General features: G+C 42.3%; 1 protein-coding gene across 1 annotated transcript in view; it reads right to left on the reverse strand.

Annotated features, from left to right (window-relative positions):
• LOC124139758 (tRNA (guanine(10)-N2)-methyltransferase homolog) overlaps positions 1-16,873 on the reverse strand; it is a 34,398-nt gene extending 17,525 nt beyond the window's left edge. Inside the window, exons 1-6 of the mRNA XM_046507074.2 lie at positions 16,767-16,873; positions 14,604-14,672; positions 14,406-14,479; positions 13,434-13,515; positions 12,637-12,729; positions 7,928-8,068 (exon numbers count right to left, since the gene is read on the reverse strand). Coding sequence (XP_046363030.2) covers positions 7,928-8,068; positions 12,637-12,729; positions 13,434-13,515; positions 14,406-14,479; positions 14,604-14,672; positions 16,767-16,871 — 564 coding nt within the window. The 5' untranslated portion in view covers positions 16,872-16,873. The remainder of the gene's footprint in view (positions 1-7,927; positions 8,069-12,636; positions 12,730-13,433; positions 13,516-14,405; positions 14,480-14,603; positions 14,673-16,766) is intronic.
• Between the last annotated feature and the right edge of the window lie 83 nt (positions 16,874-16,956).

A 16,956-nucleotide genomic window follows, 5' to 3' on the forward strand; every position in this document is an offset into this window, starting at 1 on the left:
TTTATCAGCATCAGATTCTTTGAGCATTTGTTCGATGAGTTCGTCGCATTCCATAATGTAATACCTAAGGAGATATTTAAGTCTAACATAATATAATATGACATATCCAATACAACCCGTAATAATGAACTGTTGTGAAAGAATGAGGATTTCGAACCACATTTTATGTAATATTAACCGCTAATGTTCAATTTGCTACATTTTGCTATAATTTGCTACATTTTAGCTACATTTTTGCTACAATTTGCTATAATTTGCTAAGCAATTGCATAAGCAGCTGGTTGATCGGTTTTTAAAACGAGTTTACAGTGCTTCGTTGCCGCTAACACTTTTCTGACTTTGTCTCGTTCGCCCTTGGTATAAATGACATCATTTTCGCGTAAACATTCCTCGAATGAATCTCGATCTTTGCAATGAAACAGTGCTACCCATTTGGTCTGCTCTCTGAGATTTTTCAGGACAGAGTTGTATTTTTGAGTAAGTACCCAAACGCTATGTTGAGTATGCCGACCGGAGAATGCTAAATACGAAAGCATATCTTTCTTTTTTGTGAGTTCTTTACTCGCGCTGCAGTCGTCTATTACGAAAAGGGTCGATTCTCCTTTGTATTTTTCGTGACATACTCGGAGGCAGTCATGTAAACGATCGCCCGGATCGACTCTGTGTACCCCGTCGTCATTCATTACCCAATCTCTCGATAGGTAGGTTTTATTAACGCTTATAGTCGGGCACAGAATAATAATATGATCGAAAACGTCCCGATAATGACTTTCTAAAATATCTAGAATAAAAGCTGTTTTTCCGCAGCCCGTTTGCCCGCATATGATAGCGCAGTGCGGATCTTTAGGTAAAAGATTATCAATAGATTGCTTGCACGAATCTCCCATTCTGTATATTAAGTTGCGCATCCATAATCACGTACAAATATATGTTTAATTTACCAGCCGCTTCCTGAAGCTTCGTTATCTGTATGGTGGCACCCTCGCTAGCATTTTCTATTCTCCTCCCACTGCCGTGTAATTGGTCATCGTCCGTTGTTCGCATGTCGAGCCATAGCGCGTACTTCGTGGTGAGGTATTCACCCATCGATACACTCCCGAGAGACAGATCTTTCACGACCGCGTTAACTTCCGGGGAACATTTTATAGAAGGAAGTTTTTTAATCTCATCCCACTGGTGATACGCTAGCATTCCTTGGCTATATAGTTGATTAGGAACGCCCTCGATAGTCAATTCTACTTTTGTAATCTTGGGATTGTAGAACTTCTCGGTATTTCTTTTAAACGCATCGGAGGGGTCCTCGAACAACATTAAAATACCCTTCAGCGACCTCGTGGGAACGTTTAGATTGATATTCCACATCGTATCTTTTTTGTCCCTCGTGATCTTTCGGTGTCGCAGCACGCGATCGTACAAAATGGCTAAACTTCCCGTATACTGGTTACGAATTTGTCTGGCTAATTCGGGATCCGTTATCATATCGTACTCCAGAGAGATATTGTCAATGGAATAGCTAGCATCATCATTAGCAGATCTGATTACTCTACCGTAGTCATTAAAAGTGAGTTCGTATTCTAACCTATCGCCTAGGGATGCTTGATAAAAGGGCATGTGGGAATCTAGTAATTCAAAGTCTAAGGGAACATAGAATCTGTTACCTAATGCGTCGGCAACGGCCTTATCTTTTTCGTTGGTATCAACACCATTTTCAGCTCCCACACGCAGTCTCAATGTGTTCTTATTACAAATACCTTGGTACTGTAAGTTTTCCCGCTCTTTATCCGTTCTCCAGAGATCCATGTAACAATAGTATACATCGCTATCGTCGATACTCAAAACCTCATTACCACTAATTTTAATGGCGATTTTCTTAACGATAGCACGACCTATGTTCTGAACGGGCTCTCTGTTAACGTCTGTAGAAGTCAAACTAATCGTAAATGCTAGTCGGACAGTTCCGGGAACTAACACATCGTGTGCGCCGAGATTAGGAAAGCGAACCAGAAGCGTTTGATTCTGATCTATGGTACTAGGGTTATTAGTTATAGTTACAGACTGACGAATTGCTTTGACCCCTAATGGATCTCGAAGTCTACGTTGTGGGTTTAACTTGCGTCCGTATTGCGAAGACATTGTTTATATTGAAATTATGTACCCTATGTTTAATATAAAAATGGCTAATTTTGAACATAATAACTTAGATCTAAGTACATTTGATGACTTTGATAACCAAAACGAAGAGGGTACTGATGAAACCAACTTTGGTGGCACGAATCTTAACGATGAAATTTTACAATCAACCGTCAATGATTATTACGATGCCTTAAAAGATGATAAAAATTATGTTATCCCAATAGGTCGTGAGTATTCAAAGTTTATGCTAGATAGTAAAGGAATATTGCGACTGCGTGACTCTCCGCATATTGATCTTATGCATTATAGTACTCGTAAGCCCCTAGCCTTGTCTACTATAGCTGGTAAACATAGTCGCGAGTTTGTTCGTGATAAATTAGGTTTTGTAGAATACGGACGAGCAAAACTTCCCGCGAAGACTACTAAGGTTCTTCGAACCGTGCGTACTGAACTCAGTAATACAGATGATTTGGAAGAAGCCTCTAACGTGGCCTCGAACGGACTCGGAGAAATCTTAGATACCTATTACGATAATTCCACGGTCAGTGTATCACCATATTCAGAGTTCAGTATTAGGGAATTACGAGGTCTTGACAAGGCAATGCGAACAATGTGGGGAGAACTCATCAATAATATAGCCAAGATATCCGAAATCGACAAGCATATAGCTAAAGAGAAAACAAAACTCGAACAGGCGGGCGATGAGTTCAGTAGACGCCGCGTAGCAGAAAGATTACGTAACTTAGAAGACGAAAGATCGGCCCGCCTCGAAGCAGCTTCCAGTAATAGAAAGGCACTTCGTTCGCAAATCAGTCGTATTCGAGAAACTATCGATCAAGTCCTCAACGATGACACTACACTGGCCGATAAAATTAAAACATTGTTCAGAGAACAGGGAATAACCATTGCCAGTATTTTAACCGCGTTGGGATTTATTATATCGACTTTGACTCTCTCGTTAACAGGTGGCAGTACAGGTGGTGGCGGATCACCTCCTAGCGATAAAAATGGTATAAAAGAGTGGATAAAAAAGCATTTAAAAGCATTAGGTTCAGCACTGGGAAAGCTCGCTGAGAAAGCCGCGGCCGCACTTCCCGGTATAATAGGGAGTGTTGTTTCCTGGCTATTGAATTTATTAGCTAAGACCACCACTTGGCTTAGTCAAAACTTGTGGGGGTTGATCGTAGCAATTGCAGGGCTGTTGTACGTGTTCGCTAAGAACTATTTAACCAAATCATGAGTAAGCCAACCGAGACTCCACCCACTACAAGCGCTGTTTTTTCATCGATATGTTGTTGATTTTTAGCCTCAATATGCGGTGGTACTTGTGCGATAGTAGATGGTTGATCGATAAAAGATGGTTGAGCGATAGTTGGTGTTTGTGGCTTGACTATTCCCTTTTCGCCCGTGATCGTTTGCGTTATTAATTCGACGTTAATATCTGAATTTATACCTGGTTTTTGTTGATCGGTAGCGATAACAATTTTATTATTATAGCCTATCACTTGACCGATCTTAAGTTCCATATTACTCGGAGACATGTATAGTCCCGGCGCATAAACGAAGTCCACTTTGGATTGAGCGTACTGTAATGCATCTTGAAAACGCTTTATAGACGATGGTATGTCAACTGGTGAATTAATGCGTCCTCCACGTTTGCGACAAACTGTTTTTGTGCATCGAGCGCCGTCCCAGTACCGATAATGGATGTTCGTGTTTGCGATTGTGCACCGAGAATTGCCCATACATAAGTTCTTATCGATTCATTAAATCTTACAAATCCTGGGTTAGTAAAATTATTTTCCGTTTTATCATTAAGAAATTCATTCCAAGCGTTTGCGGTATCGTTCATTTGTATAAATTTTGTAACAATATAAATTAAACCACTCTTAAAACTCATAATATCCCCTCTCCAATCGTTACTCGAAAGTTCCCAGTCTTTATACCAATGATGAGTTTTTAGAAAATAATCATACATTCTTATGTAAAGTTTGCTGGTATGCAACAACTTAAACGCATTAAATGGACCTTTGTTAACTTCTTTAAATAAATCATCGCTTTCTTCTTTGACGGTTATTTCCCCTGTGTAAGGAACACCTAGACCATGGTTTGCTCCTTTAATACGCCAATCTTTACTTGTAGAAATATTAAATTCCTGACAAATACGCTCATACGCGGACCTATTGTACGGATTATTTTATTCCATGCTCCATCCTGCGGTAATGGAGCACTAATTTCTTTAAGTATACGTCTAATCTGATAATACACGTGAAATAATAAAACAGACTTATTTAGCATAAATCCTGGGGCATTAACAGATACGCCACATCCCGTTGTGGCACACCATATGGCAAAGTTTAACTGATTCTGCCAAAATCGCATCGGATTGTGAAACCAATCGTGCACCATTTTATCGCTAGTTGCCGTGACCCTGTAATTTTCAAAGATATCTGGGAATTTAACGAAAAATTCAGCACCAGAGGCAGTTACTATAATCGATTGATTAGTAATGTATCTCGATTTCATATTTAAGTTATGATATAGTATCATTGTATATTTAATATGTATGTTACACTACCTGGAATAACAAATGGTCAGTCTATTGAACTGCTTCATACTATCGATAACTCGGATGGACAACTCGAAGTAGCTCTATGCGATGTAACGTATTACCCGCTGTGGACCAATATAAGTGCTGCGAGAAGAAATAATAGTATAGATATAATAGGTGAAAACAATGGTATTGAAAAATTCATTACTATACCTGATGGGTATTACAGCGTATGCTCACTCAATGATGAAATTTTTAAGCCTAATGGAGCTAGTCTAACCCAAAATGAGTCGAATGGGATAGTGAAAGTCGACTCTGGAGAAAACGTTGTAATTCTTAGACCATACTTAGAAGTTACACTTGGATTTCATCATAGAATAGGAATTATAAATTCTAACAAACCACGACAGGGAATTAAATTACCCGATTTAGTTCCCTATAAAGAGTTGTTCATCCATCTTGATCAAATAAGCACGACGGATAATATTCAACTAGAAAGTCCTTCAACTCTACTCAGAAGTGTTCCAGTGAAAAATGAAAAATATAATAGCGGTAGAACGGAATCATTCTCGACATTACAATATAAAAAATTGAAGCGGGGTATTATTTCAGACCTTAAAATTTCTGTATTAGATGTAAAACACCAACCTGTACATATAGGATACTTAAGTGTAACACTCCATATTATAAATAATGGTTGATGCATCAGGCCCTGGAACAGTAAGACAATGTAATACAATTGCGCTTTCCGATCTCGGAGACACGGAAGGATTTGGTAAACCCGGCACCGATGGTAAGTTATACGCTTTACACTTACACGATAATGTATACAAGCGGAAAGAAGTCACATTCACGGGTAATCTAGGAGATTTAAGCGATGTCGATGTTAGTAGACTCCTTAAAAACACTTCGTACAATATTACTCGCAACGACGATAATAAATGGACTATGGTTGAAGCAAACATCGAGTGGCTACTGAATATCGTCATTACCCCACCTTATGTGATGATGGGTAAGGGACATAATTTAATTAAGATAATAAATAGTGGCATCGTACTCGCGGCTTATATCCCATCAAAACGAAAAAGTGTGTTAGTTACCCCCCTGCCAGAAAACCCAGGTCATATGATATATAGTCGTCCGGCCTTAAAAAATGTTACTTTAAATTTGGTTACTGAATTCGAAGATATTAAAGATAACTTGAGTGCAATACCTAATCTTTCTACGCTTATTATTGAAGTCTTGTTCGGAGATGCACCGGAAGATGCCTTCGATATATTACCAGGTCTATCGATTAAATGGTTCAAGAATCACGAGCGTCAACGTTGCAGTATTATTCATATCGGAGCATCGCCCGTTGCAACCCTCGAGGGGGTCCAAATTATTAAAAGTGACAGTATTTCTCTTACTAAGATATTCTTGCCGTATAATATACATTTGATAAGGTTGATGTATAGTCTCAAAACATTTAAGCAAGACCAATTAAAGACTATTATATGATCGTTATATACACTATGAGTTTATATCCGGCGCTCAATGAAGCATTTGAAAAGATGGATACCGTTGATGGATTTCGATTACATCAAATAAGCGACATAAAACATCGAATAGGGAAGGATAGGGAGTTGAGACTTGGATTGTATAAAAAGTATCGCAGAGCCGTGAATGCTCTGGACGGAGTTGACACCGCTCTTGTAGTATCTGGCATGGGACTCGGTGTAGCGGGTATCGGTTTACTATCAACTATAATCGCCGCGCCTATTGTGCTCGGCATGGAAATAACCGCTGGAGTCTCGGGACTGGCAGGAATAGCGATAAAATTCATTTCTCGTAGGTTACAAATGAAAGCATTAAAACAAGATAGTATTCGGATACTCGCCGAAGCAAAGTTGAACAGCATTGAGGATCATATTTCGACAGCAATGGCCGATTGTAAGATATCCGAAGATGAGTTTCGTTTAGTGCTGTCGGAGCTCAACAAATACAATAAAATGAAGCAGGAGATTCGATCAAAATCTCGTAAGACCAGTGGTATTAGCGAAGACGAGAAAAAAAAGTTCATAGAAGAGGGGAGGCAACAAGCGCGTCAATTATTCCGTGCCAAAACCAAAGAACTGGTTGGAGATTAAAAATAGATTGTTTACTATCGTGTGATTACATTTAGACAAATGCTAACATAAATATATAATAATGGAGAAAGCTATTCAATGGAAAGAATTACCACAAGGTTTTTATTATATCAGTGATGTCAAACCAACCAAATACGGTTATCAATTGTTTCTTATCAATTTACAAAAAGAGTGTAGTTATATAGTCTGGTCTCCTAGTAAAATGAACGAAGAACTTAATAAAAATGTTGAATATCGCTTTATCGATAAAAATAATAAAGAATATTTTTATTACCATTTAGACTCATCTAAAGCAATGATTGGCCCCAGGTATTGGTAGTGGTCCAGAACCATCATTACCTATAAAAATTTATATCATTGACTCCACCTAGAGCCAATTTAACTTAATCTTATGACTATCGTTGAATCGCATCATCATTTTGGCATAAAAAATTCCTCCTGTAGTAGCAGTATAGGTATATGAATCCTGCTCCAGTGGAGTTGCGGCAGAACCATCATTACCTATACTACTCAACTATATAATGGCCGTCTGTAAATAATTGAGTCTGGACCAGACAACCCAGTGATTGACATCATGAGCATCGAAACACGCAATTGGGATATGATAACATGCATCAACCAAGTCAGTGAGTCTGACCACCCGATCCCGTTAGTCGCCTCTTACGACAAGCACAGTCGCTTTTGACGGCAAGCAAGGGTTGCTGAAGACCTATTCTATCCCGGATCTCCGCGGGTTCATCCCCCTAATGCCAAGCACCAGGCAAGGTAACAACAAGTACCATCTTTCAATGTCTTTTGGCATCTCGTAGACCACGGATGCAATCTTCATGTCAATAGTATCACATCGTAAATCAAGTTGTTGTTTCTTTTAAAACATAGATGTTAGGCTAACAAAAATAGTCTTGGTTCTCAGGCACCACCCGCATCATTAAAAATTCTGTCGCACGTTTTGTTTTTATTTCCATTTTCAAAAAAAATATTAAAAATTCCTAATACTTAAAGACAATGCACCAAAAAAGTGAAAACGGAAACAAAAACGAAACCTGCAAAGAAACTTTATGATGATGTGGGCAATGCCTGAGAACCAAGGCTATTATCTTTTTTTATCACTCACCCATCTCCCGAAGAACATGAGGTAGGGGTGGTCTGGTGGGGGGGAACCCTCAGGGCCGTAGTACTCTAGCAGGCTGAAGGTGTGGGTGGGGTCTTTCAAGTTGACCTTGCCCTTGAAGCTGACAGCCTCCAGAGTGATGTCCTGTACAGAGAGAGATACACAACACTTGGGAGGAGGCACAGCATGTGATGCACAACACTTGGGAGGAGGCACAGCATGCGATGCACAACACCTGGGAGGAGGCACAGCATGCGATGCACAACACCTGGGAGGAGGCACAGCATGTGATACACAACACCTGGGAGGAGGCACAGCATGTGATGCACAACACCTTGGAGGAAACACAGCATGTGATGCACAACACTTGGGAGGAGGCACAGCATGCGATGCACAACACCTGGGAGGAGGCACAGCATGTGATACACAACACCTGGGAGGAGGCACAGCATGCGATGCACAACACCTGGGAGGAGGCACAGCATGTGATACACAACACCTGGGAGGAGACACAGCATGTGATGCACAACACCTGGGAGGAGGCACAGCATGTGATACACAACACCTGGGAGGAGACACAGCATGTGATACACAACACCTGGCAGGAGAAACAGCATGTGATACACAACACCTGGGAGGAGGCACAGCATGTGATACACAACACCTGGGAGGAGACACAGCATGTGATACACAACACCTGGGAGGAGACACAGCATGTGATACACAACACCTGGGAGGAGGCACAGCATGTGATACACAACACCTGGGAGGAGGCACAGCATGTGATACACAACACCTTGGAGGAGGCACAGCATGTGATGCACAACACCTGGGAGGAGGCACAGCATGTGATACACAACACCTGGGAGGAGACACAGCATGTGATGCACACCACTTGGGAGGAGACACAGCATGTGATGCACAACACCTGGGAGGAGGCACAGCATGTGATACACAACACTTGGGAGGAGGCACAGCATGTGATGCACAACACTTGGGAGGAGGCACAGCATGTGATACACAACACCTGGGAGGAGACACAGCATGTGATGCACAACACTTGGGAGGAGACACAGCATGTGATGCACAACACCTGGGAGGAGACACAGCATGTGATGCACAACACCTGGGAGGAGGCACAGCATGTGATGCACAACACTTGGGAGGAGACACAGCATGTGATGCACAACACTTGGGAGGAGACACAGCATGTGATCCACAACACTTGGGAGGAGACACAGCATGTGATGCACAACACCTGGGAGGAGGCACAGCATGTGATGCACAACACTTGGGAGGAGGCACAGCATGTGATGCACAACACCTGGGAGGAGGCACAGCATGTGATGCACAACACTTGGGAGGAGGCACAGCATGTGATGCACAACACTTGGGAGGAGACACAGTATGATGCACAACACCTGGGAGGAGACACAGCATGTGATACACAACACTTGGGAGGATGCAGAGCATGTGATGCACAACACCTGGGAGGAGACACAGCATGTGATGCACAACACCTGGGAGGAGGCACAGCATGTGATGCACAACACCTGGGAGGAGGCACAGCATGTGATGCACAACACCTGGGAGGAGGCACAGCATGTGATGCACAACACTTGGGAGGAGGCACAGCATGTGATGCACAACACCTGGGAGGAGGCACAGCATGTGATGCACAACACCTGGGAGGAGACACAGCATGTGATGCACAACACCTGGGAGGAGGCACAGCATGTGATGCACAACACTTGGGAGGAGACACAGTATGCGATGCACAACACTTGGGAGGAGACACAGCATGTGATACACAACACTTGGGAGGAGGCACAGCATGTGATGCACAACAATGGGAGGAGGCACAGCATGTGATGCACAACAATGGGAGGAGGCACAGCATGTGATGCACAACACTTGGGAGGAGACACAGCATGTGATACACAACACCTGGGAGGAGACACAGCATGCGATGCACAACACCTGGGAGGAGGCACAGCATGTGATGCACAACACCTGGGAGGAGACACAGCATGTGATGCACAACACTTGGGAGGAGGCACAGCATGTGATACACAACACCTGGGAGGAGGCACAGCATGTGATGCACAACACTTGTGAGGAGGCACAGCATGTGATACACAACACCTGGGAGGAGGCACAGCATGTGATGCACAACACCTGGGAGGAGGCACAGCATGTGATGCACAACACCTGGGAGGAGGCACAGCATGTGATGCACAACACTTGGGAGGAGGCACAGCATGTGATGCACAACACTTGGGAGGAGACACAGTATGATGCACAACACCTGGGAGGAGACACAGCATGTGATACACAACACTTGGGAGGAGGCAGAGCATGTGATGCACAACGCCTGGGAGGAGACACAGCATGTGATGCACAACACCTGGGAGGAGGCACAGCATGTGATGCACAACACCTGGGAGGAGGCACAGCATGTGATGCACAACACTTGGGAGGAGACACAGCATGTGATGCACAACACCTGGGAGGAGGCACAGCATGTGATGCACAACACTTGGGAGGAGACACAGTATGCGATGCACAACACTTGGGAGGAGACACAGCATGTGATACACAACACCTGGGAGGAGGCACAGCATGTGATGCACAACAATGGGAGGAGGCACAGCATGTGATGCACAACAATGGGAGGAGGCACAGCATGTGATGCACAACACTTGGGAGGAGGCACAGCATGTGATACACAACACCTGGGAGGAGACACAGCATGCGATGCACAACACCTGGGAGGAGGCACAGCATGTGATGCACAACACCTGGGAGGAGACACAGCATGTGATGCACAACACTTGGGAGGAGGCACAGCATGTGATACACAACACCTGGGAGGAGGCACAGCATGTGATGCACAACACTTGGGAGGAGGCACAGCATGTGATACACAACACCTGGGAGGAGGCACAGCATGTGATGCACAACACCTGGGAGGAGGCACAGCATGTGATGCACAACACCTGGGAGGAGGCACAGCATGTGATGCACAACACTTGGGAGGAGGCACAGCATGTGATGCACAACACCTGGGAGGAGACACAGCATGTGATACACAACACCTGGGAGGAGGCACAGCATGTGATACACAACACTTTCCTAGGAACATTGTAAGTTGTACCATGACACAGAACACTTTAAGATGCTAAGATAATCAAAATGTCCTTTGCATTCAATCCTACCAAAGAAGCCATGAAGATGAGGCTTCAGACATTACATGGATGTTGTACAGGACTATCATGACAAGTTATATATGTCTGCTCAGAATCTGGAATTTACACACTCTAATGTAAAGAGTCATACAGTGGTCACAATTAGCAGGCTTAGGTTGTTGGTTTGTTGTTGGTTGGTTGTTTGTTTGTTTTAGCAATATTCCAGCTCTATGATGGCGGTCTGTAAATAATCGAGTCTGGACCAGACAATCCAGTGATTGACGTCATGAACATTGATCCACACAATTGAGATTGGTGACATGCATCAACCAAATCAGCGAGTTAATTTTATATGTTACTGACACATTAAGCACCAGTTTATATGCTGGCACACACTTCCATATATGTGCTACATATATACACTGTCACGCTGACATGAAGTTGTCTCTATTTGTGATGCTCCTTCACAGACACACACCATCCTCTTCCTATGACACACTTTTACACCCCCCCACACACACCACCCTGTTCATATGACACACTTTTACACCCACACCCACACCGCCCTGTTCATATATGACACACTTTTACACACACCGCCCTGTTCATATGACACACTTTTACACACACACACACACACACACACACACACACACACACACACACACACACACACACACACACACACACACACACACACACACAAACACACACAAACAAACACACACACACACCCTGTTCATATGACACACTTTTACACACACACACACACACACACACACACACACACACACAAAACACACACACACACACACACACACACACACACACACACACACAAACAAACACACACACACAAACAAACACACACACCCTGTTCATATGACACACTTTTACACACACACACACACACACACACACAAACAAACACACACACACACAAACAAACACACACACACACCCTGTTCATATGACACACTTTTACACACACACCAACCTCTTCATACATCATACTTTTACACACACACCAACCTCTCTGTATGAAACACTTTCACACAGACACACATCAACCTCTTCATATGAAACACATTCACACAGACACACATCAACCTCTTCATATGAAACACATTCACACAGACACACACCAACGACTTCCTATGAAACACATTCACACAGACACACCTCTTCATATGATTTGGTTGGTTGGTTTGTTGTTTAACGCCGCACTCAGCAATATTCTAGCTATATGACGGGGGTCCGTAAATAATCGAGTCCGGGCCAGAATATCCAGTGATTAATATCATGAGCATCGATCTACCGAATTTGGATCGATGACATGCATCAACCAAGTCCGCGAGCCTGACCACCTGATCCCGATAGTCGCCTCTTACGACAAGCAGAGTCGCCTTTTACTGCAAGCATGGGTTGCTAAAAGACCTATTCTACCCCAGATATTCACGGGTCAGCAAGCTTAGGAACTTTGTTGTTATTGGTCATCAAAAGAAGAAAGAAAACATACACTACCTCAATTTTTTGGACTTTTTCTTTCAGCAACATTTTCTTGTTAAAGGTATCCACAACAATTTTGAATGTAGTGTCCTCCATCAAATAAGGTTTCTGAAAGAAAACAAATCACAATTGAATTGATTAACAACAAAGATGTTGTGTGCAAAAATTGCCATATACAATGTATCTGGTATTACTTTATCTCATGGTCTTAGATGTCTTACAGAGAAAGTTAGATGTCTTACAGAGAAAGATTGTGAAATTCCAACATGCTTGTTTGTTTAATGTCACACTTAATGTCAAAATTCAAGCTATATGACGGTGGTCTGGGCCAGACAATCCAATGATTGACATCATGAGCATCTGTCTATGCAAGTGGAATACGATGACATGCATCAGCTAAGTCAGCGAGTCTGACCAACGGATTCTGTTAGTCACCGCTTACGACAAGCATGGGTTGATAGGGATCAGTTCTAACCTGGATCCAACATGTTTGTTTGTTTAACGCCACACTCAGCAATATTCCAGCTTTATTAAAGCGGTCTGTAAATGTATGACGGTGGTCTGGACCAGACAATCCAGTGATTGATATCATGAGCATCGATCCACGTAAATGGAATACGATGACATGCATCAACCAAGTCAGCGAGTCTGACCATCCAATCGCCTCTTATGACAAGTAGAAGACTTCGTCTAACCCAGATCTTCACGGGTTTGGATCCAACATGAAGTCTATGCGTAGTCATTTATGATCATCTTGATGAAAACTTGAATAAGCCGTAAAATTGGCAAATGATCATGCTAGTAGTATGTACACTTAGTTCCATGGGGTAATTCCTCAAGTTGGTGTACAGCTCCTGTTTACTAGAACCCTGTCCCCACAACTCGTACAGAGACCTGAAACAGATGGGGAGAGTCATACTGCTGACGTAAAGTTACTGTTATCCAGAGGGCTCACTTCCCAGTATAGCCTTTTTCCTTTTTTTTCATCTTCACCTGCTGAAACAACAAGGGCTGGTGGCAGCCAATACATTGTACCTTGAGGACAGGGGGGTGTATCAAATACTGAGAATCCCATAGACTTAAGTCTCTCAGAAATACTCCAGCTATATGATGGAGGCTAGTATACAATCGAGTTTGCACCAGACATACCAGTGATCGACATCATGAGCCACAAGGATCCGTAACTAGATATGTCTGAGCAGGGTTATCATTTTGCAAAAAAGATATGCAGCTTCATTGCTAAAAATGTTCTTGTGTCCTTGAAAATAGATTTTCTACCATGTCTACAAATATGTACAGGGTGTTATTGGTGAATTGTTTGTCATCTTACGCACTGCAGGACATATATGGGCATGACGAGTGGAACACATGTTACCTGACTCAACCCTGTATCAACATGACCACATGTTTTCCTTATTATCATTGTTTATAACTTAGTCTGTAGAATTCATTTTCCAATGCATCAGGTAAGCATGGTCAGGGGTCGAAATAAAATTATGAAACAATATCTTTAAAAGTGATCAATAAATGATATAGTTGGTAGGAGGGTAAACATGGAGAAAAAAATAAACTACATGACCAGATTTACAACTATGAACATGATAAAAAAGAAAAACTTTCTGGAACCAGTAAGGAACAATAGCAATTATTGTAGTGAAATATAACATGATTAACAGACTCAGCAGGAATTAAAAAGAACATAAGCATAATAAATGCCCCCTGTTTGTATTTTGCCATTGTTAATAGCCACCTTCAGCATGCTTGGTATAAACAAATCCACCTACTTCACGAGGACAGTCCGATTCATGATCCGCTTTGCATGTTCCAATGACGGCAGCTCAACAACCAGAAAAGGATTCTGAAGAAACAACATTACAACATCCAAATACCATGATTACCAACAGGATCCATGATTACAGAGGATTAATGTTATCCAAATATAATGTTCTTTTCACCTTGTGTACACGTCATTAGTAACTTACTTTTTTTTCAAGCTTCTCTTCATTTATCTTGATGTCAAAGCCCAGCAATGACACAATTGATTTCAATTCCTGTAAGAACAAAAATAATTACGATACAAATACATGTATATATACTTGGTGACAGCAATGACACTGCAATAACGCAATGATAAACTTTTAATACAGAAACCATTAAAACATTATACGGCAACAATGCAGTTTACTGGGAGCCAGAGTTCTACCCTCCGCTCACTTACCGCGCTATATTGCGCAACCGCTGTCTCGCTATACCGTTACCATGCCTCACACTCCAGTGACTCGATTCATGATCCAACACTCCTTTTCAGTCTTGGGTAAACTTACACGTCTTTACGATCCAACACCTTTTGGTCTTCTTAGGGAAAGAACCAAATCACAAATGTAGATTACCTGGCATAGATCAGGACCTCAGGTGGTGGATTGTGTTCATTTCAAATAGTGAGAACAGATGCCTTGTTTGGGCAACACCCCTTTTTGGTCTTAGGGAAACTTACATGTCTTTATGATCCAACACCCCTTTTCGGTCTTAGGGAAACTTACATGTCTTTATGATCCAACATCCCTTTTCGGTCTTAGGGAAACTTACATGTCTTTATGATCCAACACCCCTTTTCGGTCTTAGGGAAACTTACATGTCTTTATGATCCAACACCCCTTTTCGGTCTTAGGGAAACTTACATGTCTTTATGATCCAACACCCCTTTTCGGTCTTAGGGAAACTTACATGTCTTTATGATCCAACATCCCTTTTCGGTCTTAGGGAAACTTACATGTCTTTATGATCCAACACCCCTTTTCGGTCTTAGGGAAACTTACATGTCTTTATGATCCAACACCCCTTTTCGGTCTTAGGGAAACTTACATGTCTTTATGATCCAACACCCCTTTTCGGTCTTAGGGAAACTTACATGTCTTTATGATCCAACACCCCTTTTCGGTCTTAGGGAAACTTACATGTCTTTATGATCCAACATCCCTTTTCGGTCTTAGGGAAACTTACATGTCTTTATGATCCAACACCCCTTTTCGGTCTTAGGGAAACTTACATGTCTTTATGATCCAACACCCCTTTTCGGTCTTAGGGAAACTTACATGTCTTTATGATCCAACACCCCTTTTCAGTCTTAGAGAAACTTACATGTCTTTATGATCCAACACCCCTTTTCAGTCTTAAGGAAACTTACATGTCTTTATGATCCAACACCCCTTTTCGGTCTTAGGGAAATTTATATGTCTTTATGATCCTACACCCCTTTTCGGTCCTTAGGGTTAGCTTGGTTTGGGCAAGGGTTAGCCATAAATTCTTACCTTTCAAGTGTGTCAATCTGATTGGTTGGTCATGTTGACATAAACAAATGCGGGTGTGGTTTCAAGAAAAGATGAATGGGAGAGCAGACCGTGACATCACATGCATGCGCAATTCATTGTTTACTGAATTACGCATGCATGTTAATGGGGTGCTAATGACCCATTAAACGAGCACTGATAACATGTGATAGCGCTCATAGTCCATTGGTAGAGCACTGGCTAATTAACTTATTAACTAGCCAAGACGGTGAGCCGGCGAAGCACATTTGAGCCCCCACAGCACAAATTGGATCTGAAAAAGTGCGCCCAGTAAAGTGCACTACTCCCCATGATACCACTATTTCTGAAGGAACTGACCATGCCAGTGAGTGAGTGGTTTACAGCAATATTATGGTGGGCGATACCAATAATGGGCCTCACACATTCTACCTATCTGACTTGGTTGAAGCATGTCATCGATCCCAATTGCGTGGATCGATGCACATGATATCAATCACTGGATTGTCTGGTCCAGACTCGACTATTTACAGACCGCCGTCATATAGCTGGAATATTGCGGAGTGCGGCGTTAAACAACCAAAACACCAACCAACCCAGACGAGACATTACGGTCTTACCCAGTAAACTGCATTGTTGCCAAAGTATTCCTACATCCTACATCCTACCGAATCTTTGGTTTCATGTGTACGGCTCTTGGAGTCAATACAGGAGGACTAATCAGTGATCAGAGATGCTCATCATGAAGAAGTCTGAAAATAACAATTTTCTATTTTTCCTTTGGAAAGGAAGCTAACATCCCCGAAAGGTCTCAAAATAGCGACAAAGCTGTATACTCACCGGTATTTTAAAATCTATATGTTCACTGGCAAAGTGAAAAAGAAATTTAGAACTAATCCCTTTACCCGGTCCCGAAAGCACACTTTTACTCATGGGCGCAGCCATGTTTTCACTCTTTGGTATTGAAAACAGCTAAAGTGATACCTTCAAAAGAGACATGTGTATTTCCACTAAAACGAAAACACCGCGT

The sequence above is a fragment of the Haliotis rufescens genome, unplaced genomic scaffold (assembly GCF_023055435.1).
Source record: "Haliotis rufescens isolate VD_foot unplaced genomic scaffold, xgHalRufe1.0.p SCAF_1, whole genome shotgun sequence".
Taxonomy (NCBI): Eukaryota; Metazoa; Mollusca; class Gastropoda; order Lepetellida; family Haliotidae; genus Haliotis; species Haliotis rufescens.